We start from the raw sequence: 13,101 nt of genomic DNA, 5'->3' as shown, positions 1-13,101 counted from the left end.
GAAATAGAGACAATAAAGAAACACAAACTGAGGGATTGCTGGAAATAGAAAAGCTGGGTAAATGATAAGGAACTACAAATGCAAGCATAACCAACAGAATACAAGAGATGGAAGAAAGAATCTCAGGTGCTGGAGATAAACTAGAGGAAATACATTCATCCACAAGAAAAAAAATCTTAAACCCAACAAATCCTTATCACAAAATATCCAGGAAATATGGACATTGTGAAAAGACTAAACCTAAGAATAGTAGGTATAGAAGAAGGCAAAGAAACACAGCTCAAAGGTGCAGAAAACATATTCAACAAAATCACAGATGGAAACTTTCCCAAACTGAAGAAGGACAGGCCTAGAAAAGTATAAGAAGCTCTGCGAATACCCAATAGACTGAACCAAAAAAGTCCCCTTGCCACATAATAATTAAAACCCCAAAAATACAGAATAAAGAAAGAATATTAAGAGCAGTGAAGGAAAAAGGCAAAGTAACATATAAAGGTAGACCTATCAGCATTAAACCTGACTTTCCCATGGAAACTCTGAAAGCCAGAAGGTCCTACAGATGCCAGCCCAGACAACTATACCTATCAAAACTTTCAATCACTATAGATGGGGAAAACAAGATAATCCATGACAAAACCAGATTTACACATTACATATCCACACATCTAGCCCTACAGAAAATTCTGGAAGGAAAACTCCAACCTAAGGAACTTAACTACACTCACAAGAACATAAACAATAGATAATCACACTTTAACAAAAGACAGAAATAGGGGAATACTCACTTACACTACCACAACCAGAAAACAAATGCAACAATCAATGGTGATTAATATCCCTCAATATCAATGGTCTTAATTCACCTATAAAAAGACATAAGCTAACAGAATGAATATGAAGACAGAATCCATCCTTCTGCTACATACAAGAAACCTTCAAAGACAGACATTACCTCAGAGTTAAGGGTTGGGAAAAGATTTTCCAAGCAAATGGCCCTAAGAAACAAGCTGGTATGGCCATCCTAATATCTAACAAAAGAGACTTCAAACTAAAATTAATCAAAAGGGATGAAGAAGGTCATTTCATATTCATCACAGGAAAAATCCATCAAGATGAAGTATCAATTTTCAACACCTATGCACCAAATGCAAAGGTACCCACATTTGTAAAAGAAACATTACTAAAACTCAAATCACACATTAAACCCTATTCACTTATAGTGGGAGACTTCAACACCCCACACTCACCACTGGATATGACTACCAGACAGAAACTTAATAAAGAAACAAAGGAACTAACAGAAGTTATGGCCCAATTGGGTTTAACAAACATCTATAGAACATCCCATCCAAACACAAAAGAATATACCTTCTTCTCAGCACCGTATGGAGCCTTCTCTAAAATTGAGCACACACTTGGCAATAAAGCAAACCTTAACAGATATAAAAAATTGGAATAACCCCCTGTATCTTATCTGACCACCACAGGTTAAAATTAGAATTCAGCAACAGAAATTGCAGAAACACTACAAACTTATGGAAATTGAACAATGCTCAACTGCATCATTCCTGGGTAAAGGAAGAAATACAGAAAGCAATCAAAGACTTCCTAGAATTCAATGAAAATGAAGGCACAGCACACCCAAACCTATGAGATACTATGAAAGGAAAGTTCATAGCACTAAGTGCCCACATTAAGAAACTGGAGAATAGTCACCCTAGAGAATTAACAGAACACCTGAAAGCTCTAGAACAAAAAGAAGAAAACTTACCCAGGAGGAGTAGATGCCAGGAAATACTCAAATTGAGAGCTAAAATCAATAAAGTAGAAACAAAGAAAGCAATACAAAAAAAACCCAATGAAATAGAGAGTTGGTTCTTTGAAAAAATAAACAATACAGACAAACCTTTATCCAACCTAACCAAAGGACAGAGAGAAAACATGCAAATTAACAAAATCAGAAATGAAAAGGGGGACATAACAGCAGACACTGGTGGAAATCCAAAGTATCATCACGTCATACTTTGAAAACCTGTACTCCACAAAATTCGAAAATTTAAAGGAAATGACACTTTTCTGAATAGGTATCACTCACCAAAATTAAATCAAGAACAGAAAAGCAATTTAAATGGATTTATAACCTCTAATGAAATAGAAGCAGCCATCAAAAGTCTCCAACCAAAAAAAAAAAAAAAAAAAAAAAAAAAAAAAGCCCAGGGCCAGATGGTTTCAGCGCAGCATTCTACCAAAATTTCAAAGAACAGCTAATACCAATACTTCTCAAATTGTTCCACACAATAGAAGCAGAAGGATCATTGCCAAACTTTTTTTTTTACGAGGCTACAATTATCTTGGTACCCAAGCCCCACAAAGACACAACTAATAAAGAGAACTACAGACCAATCTCCCTCATGAACATTGATGCAAAAATACTCAATAAAATATTGGCGAATCAAATTCAAGAACACATTAGAAAAATCATTCACCATGATCAAGTAGGCTTCACCTCTGGGATGCAGGGATGTTTCAACTTATGAAAATCCATCAATGTAATCCACCATATAAACAAACTGAAAAAGAAAAAGCACATGATCATCTCACTAGATGGTAAAAATATCCTTTCACAAAATCCAGCATCCCTTCATGATAAAGGTCTTGGAAAGATTGGATAACAAGAACATACCTAAACATAATAAAGGCAATATTAAGCAAACAGACAGCCAACATTAAACTAAATGGAGAGACACTCAATGGGATTCCTCTAAAATCAGGAACAAGACAAGGTTGTTCACTCTCTCCATATCTTTTCAATATTGTACTTGAAGTTGTTTCTAGAGCAATAAGACAAGAAAAGGAGATCAAGTGGATACAAATTGGAAAGAAAGAAGTCAAATTTTCACTATTTGCAGATGATAAGATAGTTTACATAAGTGACCTGAAAAACTCTACCATGGAACTCCTACAGCTGATAAACACCTTCAGCAAAGTGACAGGATACAAGATCAACTAAAAAAAAATTAGTAGCCCTACTAAATACAGAGTATAAAAGAAATCAGAGAAACATCACCCTTTATAATTGCCACAAACAATATAAAATATCTTGGGGCAACTCTATCCAAATAGATGAAATACCTGTATGACAAGAAATTTGACTCACGAGAAGACCCACCCATACAGGAAAATCATCAGCCCTTCCAAGACCCCCAACCCCATCGAGTCCAGCTTCAGGTGAGATTGGGTCTCCAGCGGGGACCCCCTGCCCAACACCCATCCCCTTGATCTTCCGGGGCCGCTCCTGGCATCCAGAAGACCCGCCCACACAGGAAATACATCAGCCCTTCCAAGACCCCAACCCCAGCGAGTCCAGCTTCAGGAAAGACATCAGCCCTTCCAGGCCTCAAACTCCAGCGAGCCCAGCTTCAGGAGAGACATCAGCCCTTCCAGGCCCCAAACTCATGTCAGCATCCCCAGCTTCAGCTTCAGGAAGGAAGGAGACCAGTGGAGACGGAAAGACCCCACCAGCACCCACTGGAAGAAGAGATGGGAAGAAGACAGAATAAGAGCTCGCTCAGCAATACAAAGACCAACATGACCCCACCAGAATCTAGGGATCCAACACCAGCAAGACCCAAAAAGCACTACATAGATGAAGAAGAGGAGACAGACCTTAAAAATTATTTCATGAAGATGATAGAGACACTCAAAGAAGAAATGAGGAAATCCCTTAAAGAAACAGAAGAAAAAACAAACAAAAAAAATCCATGAAATGGGGGAAAAATTCAAGAAATAAATCTCTCAAAGAATCTAAAGAGCACCAAGAAAAAACAACCAAAAAAATGAAGGAAACAACTCAAACAGTTGAAGGATTGAAAGCTGAAATAGAAACGATAAAGAAAACACAGAATGAAGGGATGCTGGAAATAGAAAAGCTGGGTAAATGATCAGGAACTACAGATGCAAGTATCACCAATAGAATACAAGAGATAGAAGAGAGAATCTCAGGTGTTGAAGACTCATTAGAGGATATAGAGTCGTCAACCAAAGAAAATCTCAAAACCAACAAATCCTTAACACAAAATATCCAGGAAATATGGGACACCGTGAAGAAGCCAAACCTGAGAATAATAGGTATAGAAGAAGGCGAAGAAATACAACTCAAAGGTACAGAAAACATATTCAGCAAAATCATAGAAGAAAACTTCCCTAACCTAAAGAAAGATATGCCTATGAAAATATAAGAATCTTACAGAACACCAAATAGGCTGGACCAGAAAAAGAAGTCACCTCGCCATATAATAATCAGAACATCAAACCTACAGAGTAAAGAGAAAATATTAAGAGCAGCTAAAGAAAAAGGCCAAGTAACATACAAAGGCAGACCTATCCGAATTATACCTGACTTCTCAATGGAAACGATGAAAGCCAGAAGCTCCTGGACAGATGTCCTACAAACGCTATGGGAACAAGGATGCTAGCCCAGACTACTATATCCAGCAAAGCTCTCAATTACCAAAGATGGAGAAAACAAAATATTCCATGACAAAGCCAGATTTAAACAATACGTATCCATGAATCCAGCTCTTTAGAGAGTGCTAGAAGGAAAACCTAGATCCAAGGAAAATAACTACATTCACAAAGACACAGGCAATATATAATCCCACTTTACAAAACACCAAAAGAAAAAGGGAGGAGAAACTACACAAAATAACTTCACTAACAATAAATCAAGCACAAACAAGAATCATCAATCAATGGTCATTAATATCCCTCAATGTCAACGGCCTCAACTTGCCTATAAAAAGACACAGACTAGCAGAATGGATATGAAGACAGAACCCTTCCTTCTGCTGCATACAAGAAACACATCTCAACATCAAAGACAGACGTTATCTCAGAGTAAAGGGTTGGTAAAAGATCTGCCAATCAAATGGCCCCAAGAAACAAGCAATCCTAATATCTAACAAATTAGACTTCAAATTAAAATCAATCAAAAGAGATGAAGAAGGACACGTCATAATCATCAAAGGATAAGCACATCAAGATGAAGTCTCAATTTTAAACATCTACGCCCCAAATACAAAGGCACCTACATTCATGAAAGAAACATTACTAAAGCTCAAAATGCACATAAAATCTCACACACTAATAGTAGGAGACTTCAACACTCCGCTCTCACTGCTAGGCAGGACCTCCAGACAGAAACTTAACAAAGAAACAAAAGAACTAATAGAAGTTATGACCCAACTGGGTTTAACAGACATCTATAGAACATTCCACCCAAATACAAAGGGATATACCTTCTTCTCAGCACCACATGGAACCTTCTCTAAAATTGAACACATAATAGGAAACGTAGCAAATCTCCACAGATACAAAAAAATTGGAATAACCCCCTGCATCTTATCAGACCACCATGCATTAACATTAGAATTCAACAATAACACAAATCGCAGAAACCCTACAAATTCATGGAGATTGAACAATGCAAAATTGCACCATCCCTGGGTAAAGGAAGAAATAAAAAAAGATATTAAAGACTTCCTCGATTTCAATGAGAATGAAGACACAACATACACAAAATTATGGGACACTTTGAAAGCAGTGCTGAGAGGAAGTTTATAGCACTAAGTGCCCTTCAGGAGGCATCACCATAACTGACTTCAAGCTCTTATAGAGCTATAGTCCTGAAAACAGCTTGGTATTGGCACAAAAATAGGCAGGTAGACCAATGGAACCGAATCGAAAGCCCTAATTTTAACCCACACACCTATGAACACTTGATTTTTGACAAAGAAGCTAAAACTGTACAATGGAAAAGAGAAAGCATCTTCAACAAATGGTGTTGGCATAACTGGGTACTGGTATGCAGAAGACTGCAGATAGATCCATGTTTATCGCCTTGTACAAAACTTAAGTCCAAATGGATCAAAGATCTCAACATAAATCCAGCCACACTGAAACGTTTAGAAGAGAAAGTGGGAGATACTCTTCAACGAGTTGGTACAGGAGACCACTTCCTAAACATAACACCAGTGGCACAGACACTGAGATCAACAATTAACAAATGGGACCTCCTGAAACTAAAAAGCTTCTGTAAGGCAAAGGACACAGTCAACAAGACAAAAAGGCAGTCCACAGAATGGGAAAAGATATTCACTAATCCTACATCTGACAGAGGGCTAATCTCCAAAATTTACAAAGAATTCAAGAAACAAGTCTCCAAAACACCAAAGGATCCAATTAAAAGGTGGGGTACAGATCTAAATAGAGAGTTCTCAATAGAGGAGGCTAAAATGACAAAGGGACTCTTAAGAAAGTGCTCAACATCCTTAGCCATCAGGGAAATGCAAATCAAAACAACTCTGAGATACCATCTTATTCCTGTCAGAATGGCTAAAATCTAAAACACCGAAGACAATTTATGCTGGAGAGGATGTGGAGAGAGGGGAACACTACTCCACTGCTGGTGGGAGTGCCAACTCGTACAGCCTCTTTGGAAATCAGTATGGAGATTCCTCAGGAAAATGGGAATTAACCTACCACAAGACCCAGAAATTCCACTCTTAGGCATATATCCAAATGAGGCAAATTCATACAGCAAGGGCATCTGCTCCACTATGTTCATAGCAGCATTGTTTGTAATAGCCAGAACCTGGGAGCAACCTAGATGTCCCTCAACTGAAGAGTTGATAGAGAAAAGGTGGTACATTTACACAATGGAGTATTACTCAGCAGAAAAAAACAATGGAATCTTGAAATTTGCAGGTAAATGGATAGCACTGGAAGAAACCATCCTGAGTGAGGTAACCCAGTCACAAAAAGACAAACATGGTATGTACTCACTCATATATGGATTTTAGACATGGATCAGGATAGTGCCAGTCTGCACTTCCACTGATAGAGAGTCTGGGAAACAGGAAAGAACCTAAAAGATATGCATATATGCATAGTACCCAAGAGAAGAGGATTGAGACAAGATCCTCTGAATGGATGGGGAACATGGCAAGGGGTGGGGAGGAGTGAGAGCTGGGAAGAAGAGAGGGGGAGAAGAGGAAGAGAGAGTAGGTTATGGGGGAACAGGAAGTTGAGGGGGTGGGGGTAGAATAGGGGGAAGAGGGAATCATAGGTTAGAAGACGGATCAGGCACCAGTGATCTAAAGGGATAACACCAATTGGCAAGCTAAGCAATAGTGGAGAAACCACCTCGAATGCCCATTCCTGATAATGAACTTGATGTCTATAACCATCTGGGAGCCTTCATCCAGTGATTAATGGAAGCAGAGGCAAACACACAATTAAGCACTGATCTGAACCCAAGGAACCCAGTGACAGAGAGAGAGGAGTGATGAGCAAGATGGCAAAGAATGGGCTGGCAAAACCAGCAGAGACAGCTGATCTGAACAGGGGAGAGCTCTTGGACCCCAGACCGACAGCGGGGAGGGCAGCATGGGACTGATCTGGACCCCCCAAATGTGAGTGTCAGCGAGAAGGCCTGGGCAACCTATGGGGCCCTGAGCAGTGGATCAGTGTCTATCCCTGGAATACAAACAGTCATCGTGTGCCCATAGCACAAAGAGGGATGCTCTCTCAGCCTGGACTCTTAGGGGAGTGCCTGGACCCTACCCGGAGTGAAATGACAGACTCTAGATATCCCCTATGTGGAAGGAATTGGCAATAGGGTGGGAGGCTGGGGGGGGGAAGGGGAGTGCGGGAGGAGGGGAGGGAGAGGGAACTGAGATTGACATGTAAAACAAGCTATTTAAAATTAAAATAAAAAATGATAAAAGAAAAAAAAGAAATTTGAGTCACTAAAGAAAGAAATTAAAGAAGATACCAGAAAATGAAAAGGTCTCCCATGCTCTTGGATAGGTAGGATCAACATAGTAAAAATTGCAATCTTACCAAAAGCAATCTACAGATTCAAAGCAATCCCTATCAAAATACCAGCACAATTCTTCACAAACCTTGAAAGGACAATACTCAACTTTATATGGAAAAACAAAAGAAAATATCTTTTACATTTACACAATGCACAGGTAAAAAACAATAACATCTTGAAATTTGCAGGCAAATTGATGGAACTAGAAAAAAAGCATCCTCAGTGGGGTAACCCAGATTCAGAAATACAATCATGGTATGTATTCATTCATAAGTGGATATTAGATGCAAAGCAAAGGATAACCAGGCTACAATCCACAGCCTCAGAGAAGCTAGGTAAAAGGGGCAACCATAAGAGGGACACACATGGAAGCCCCCAGGAAGGGAAAATATTTAACAACTCCTGAGTAAACTGGGAGGGGTGAGAAGGGAGAAGATGAGGGATGGGAACATGAGAGATCAAGAAGACAGAGCTGGGGGAGGGACTGAGCGGGAGCCCTTATGTAGTTAGGGAGAAATTTGGTGCTAGAGAAATTCTCAGATATCCATAAGGATTACTCCTGCTAAGACTCCTAATACTAGTGGAGAGGCTATCAGAATGGACCTTCCCTTTTTATTGGATTAGTGATTACCCCAATTAACATCATAAAACTTATTTCGATTAACTGATGGAAGCAAGTGCAGTTACCCACAGCCAATCACTGGGCTGAGCTCCTGGAGTTTGATTGAAGAGGGGAAGGAACAAATGAACAAAGGGGTCAAGAACATGATGGGAAAAAACACAGAGACATCTGACACAAGCTAGTGGAAGCTCATAGACTGTGGACTGACAGCTGGAGAACCTGCATGGGATCAAGTTAAACCCACTAAATGTGGGTGACAGTTATGTGACTTGATCTTTTGGGGGGCAGGGGCCCTGGCAATGGCACCAGGACCTATCTCAGGGGCATGAACTGGCTTTTTTGGTGCCCACTCACTGTGGTGGGATACCTTTCTCAACCTTGATATAGATGGAATGGTTTTGGTCCTGCCTCAACTTGGTATGGCAAATTTTGTTGACTTCCCAAGGAAGGCCTTATCCCCTCTGAGGACTGTATGGAGGGTGAGTAATGTAGGAGGTGGGTAGTGGGAGGAGGGGAGGGAGGGGGAACTGAGGCTGGTATGTAAAATGAAAATTAAATTTTTAAATAAAAACTACCAAAGAACAGTTATGCATGCATATGGAGAATGGAACCCTTGCATACTGAAGAAGAAAAGTAAATTAGTATGGCTATTTTGGAAAACAGTACAAAGGCTTCTCAAAAAGTTGAAAACAAAGCTACTATCTGATCTACAGGATATACATCTTAAGAGAAAAGAAATTATTATGTTGAAAATGCTGAGGAGATGTCTGGTCTTCCATGTTCTCTCTATCACTGTTTACAACAGATAAAAAATGAAGTAATTGCCTCTGTGGAATTAAAGAACAGAGTGAGAAAATGTGATACACACATTTGCAACAACATGAATGGAACTTGGGGTTTATCCACATTAAGTAAAAGAAAAAATATCCAGGAACAGAAAGACAAGTACAACATGATCAAAATAAACAAGGTACTCCATAAATATCTTTAACTATTATGTATCAGTTAAATATAATTTTAACATCAAAACATAAAAACATTACAAAAACAAAATCTCACTTGAATTACTCCTTCCAGAATGGAATTACACACTGAAACAAACATTTTTCTTCACTTATTTCTAAAATGATAATTGCTGGGAGCCAACACATGATCAAATTTGTAAGGTTTCTTCCTAAATTTAAAGAATATAGTGACAAAAAGAAATCACATACTACAAATTATGTCTTTGTCTGATGATGTTGACTCATTAAGTTCTCAGTCACTGTTGACGATGGTGTGGGCCCCAGTGTTGATAAAGGGTTAAGCATCTGTGTTGATGATGGTTCGGGTGTGTTCTCTGACCTAGAGATACCAATACACTGTTACAGAAATAAACTGAGTACTGACATAACACTCCCCTTCATGGTAGCACATTGTAAGAAAAGAGTATCAAGTAGAGTTTGAGAGATTCATACACAAATTTTCTTGAGTTTGAGCAAGTTACTACAACTTGATTATTGTTTGTACTTTAAAGTACTGAGAGCAATAGTTCGTAATCTGTTTCCATGGAGACCATAGTCTCTATATTCCAAAACTTATCATCTGTTCCACAAATCTCGGATTCATACATGTAGATAATTAACATATTCCCTCAAGTATAAAATAGGATTTAAAAATGACAACATTCAAAGCAGAATTCTTAATCCTCCCTCCCAAGTTTGCTTGCTCTCTCTATTCCTGTACAGATTGATAAAGTTGTCTTTAATGTTAAAACACTTACCTTAAGTAAGATAATTCTTTCTTCTCACTCTTTCTCCACACCTGTCACTGAGGAAACCTTTCCATCCTGAATATGACCTTAACCCCTCCTCCTCTTTTCTACCTCTTCAGTCTAGACAGTTACCATCTGTCTTCTGTATCATTTGACTACAGTCTCTTCACAATGTTCCTTCATTATTGTCTTCTGAGACTTCTCTTCCAGCTCCCACTGAGAGCCTTCTAGATTATAGATCAGATGTACATGTTTCTTTGGTTTATACATCTTCTTGGATTGAGATGGTGTAGAACAAAACCCCACAGATTATTTAAATTTAAAGAACACACAATGACAGCAAAATAAATCACATGCTCCCAATTATGTTTATGGTTTCTACTGTCATGGCTTAGTATCTTATTTCTATATATCTTTCCATCATGTATTGCTGTCCACCAGGAGAGCTGGACAAATGGGTGGGTGTTTTACTATATTAATCCTATAAAGTAAGATCTCAGTTTCACCTTATGTCTCAGTTGGACCTATCTCAAGCTTCCAGTCTACATTTCTCCTTCGACACCTACCGTTCTAGGCCTTAAGCTGTCCATAAAACTTTGTTCTCAATAAAGAATCTTTTCCCTTCAGTTTTCAAGACAGGTTTTCTCTGCATAGCCCTGGCTGTCCTGGAACTCACTTAGTAGACCAGGCTGGCCTGGACCTCAGAGATTCAGATGCCTCCCCAATGAGGGGATTAAAGGCATGGACCACCACTGTCCCCAGAGAATAAAGAATTTTAAAACTAGGCTGGAGTGATGGCTCAGTAGTTCAGGGCATTTGTTACTTGTTCAGAGGACCCTGTTTCAGTTCCCCGTACCCATATGGAGGTTTCATAATTGCTTATAACTTGAGTTTTGACACCCTCTTCTGGCTTCCATAGACAACAGATGTACACAGGCGAAACACTTGTAAATATAGCATAATAATAAGCAAATGTTTTCTTTGAAAAACTTATACTCAGTTCCCCATAAAAAGAAATACTTGCCAACAGTCTACTTTTATGACTATTTGATGTCAGAATCTGCTGAGCCTATGGAAATAAGATTTTTCTTCAATATTCTCTTCATGATGAACTTTCCCAGTCCTAATTGGAATATTTTAAAAATAGTAATACTAGCTAGTTTCTCTGTCACATCAAGTTATCACATAGCTTACCTTTTCTTTTTGAAATTAATATAGAGAACAGTCCCATAGATGATACATAAAATAAACAGAATAATGAATACAATTGCAGTTTTCTTCCACTCTGAAGAATGATTCATTGTACCTGAAAAACATAAGCCAGAACATATTCTTTCTCTGGTTGCATTATACTTCTTTCTTGGGGTCCTTAATTTATAATGTTTTTGATTGGCTACAGATGACTGACATTTCAACTTGTTATATAAGATGCCTTCTCAATACCACTGGAAAGAAAAGGAAAATGCTAGATAGTAGTTTCTTCTTTTCCTGAATATAATTAGTAATCTCCATACCTTTAAGCAAGGCACTATGGCTTTGCCTTTGACTGTACAGATGTGATTTTATCTATTTTGTACTATTATATTTCACTGAGATACAACATAACCATTTTACCTGCGTGGAAGAGATTGAATGTGAAGAATTTGACCCTGACATATGAACTCCTTTCTGAAGGCAATTCCAACAAAGCAAAATAGCTTCACAAGGATTTTAGCAGAATCAGGAATTCACAACCCTAATATGTATTATAGAACTAAGCAATTATGAACCATCTTATGAACACCTGAATTTTAATAAATAATAAAAACTAACAATAATAACACAGCCAACAGATTAACAAATGATACTTATAATATTTAATTCCTATAACCAAATGGTTAGAATTGGAAAAATTGTCCAGGAAAAGAAGTTGGCCAACTTCAGTTTCAAAAAACAAACATAACAAAAATGTTTATCTTTAATACTTTTGAGACTCCTTAAAAACAGCATTAAAATATAAACTGTTAAATGAAAAAGATCAAGAATATTGACATAGCCTTCAATGACAAAAACTTGTGAGGAAAGAGACTTAGAAAACATGTAATGTGAGCTCTGAAGGTGAAGGAAGAAAACAAATAGTGAAACAGAAGATGACAGAAGACTTTCAAGTTATTATTTCCAAATATACTTAAAAAGATATGACTCCATGAACATAAATATTGAGGAAAAGTTTTTGAAAGAATGAGTGGCCATGCAAGGGTGCAGAAGGGACTCAGTATTCCACACTGTGAAATACTTAAGTATTTCTTACTGATATATTCAGGGAAACTGGAAAATCCTTGTCTTCAGTTGTGTATCCATCCTCTGGTTACACCACAGTCATCAGTGGATGGTGCCACTGGTGGCTCTAGTTCAACTAAGAGTGTCGCAAGATAAGATCAAAAGTCATGAGCCTAGGAGAGTGAGTAGTGGGGAGAAGAAATGTGGAGGTGAGATGATTGGAATGGAAGGGAGATAAGAAAGAGGAAGAGACCCTGACCTGTCAAAGGTTAACTCTTGAATCCCAGGCATCAGCCTGGGAATCCAGCATGGGACTGATCAAGACCCCCTGAATGTGGGTGTCAGTGAGGAGGCCTAGGTAATCTATTGAGCCTTGGGCAGCAGATCAGTACCCATCCCGAGTATACACACGGACTTTGGACTCCCATCCAACAATGTGAGGTGCACTCTCACCCTGAACTCTTGGGGAAGGGTCTAGGCCCTGCCCTATATGAAATGACAGACTAAGGACACCCCCATGGAGGGCCTCACCCTCCCTGGGGAAATGAGGGGATAATGGGAGTGGGCTGGGGGGAGGGCACGGGAGGA

At 38.7% G+C, this 13,101-nt stretch overlaps 1 protein-coding gene across 2 annotated transcripts in view; it reads right to left on the bottom strand.

The window, feature by feature from the left end:
• The window catches only part of LOC101830974 (OX-2 membrane glycoprotein-like), a 38,343-nt gene that overhangs the window by 4,900 nt on the left and 20,342 nt on the right, over positions 1-13,101 (bottom strand). For both annotated transcript variants that reach the window (XR_005878914.1, XM_040750764.1), the window contains exons 4-5: positions 11,449-11,560; positions 9,716-9,845 (exon numbers count right to left, since the gene is read on the bottom strand). Coding sequence is in view for 1 of the 2 variants with exons in the window: in XM_040750764.1 (XP_040606698.1) it covers positions 9,722-9,845; positions 11,449-11,560 (236 nt within the window). In the remaining variant the exon portion in view is untranslated. The remainder of the gene's footprint in view (positions 1-9,715; positions 9,846-11,448; positions 11,561-13,101) is intronic.

The sequence above is a fragment of the Mesocricetus auratus genome, unplaced genomic scaffold (assembly GCF_017639785.1).
Source record: "Mesocricetus auratus isolate SY011 unplaced genomic scaffold, BCM_Maur_2.0 Super-Scaffold_100008, whole genome shotgun sequence".
Classification (NCBI taxonomy): Eukaryota; Metazoa; Chordata; class Mammalia; order Rodentia; family Cricetidae; genus Mesocricetus; species Mesocricetus auratus.
The sequence above is the reverse complement of the archived record's forward strand: the minus strand, read 5'-3'. Positions and strand labels throughout refer to the sequence as shown.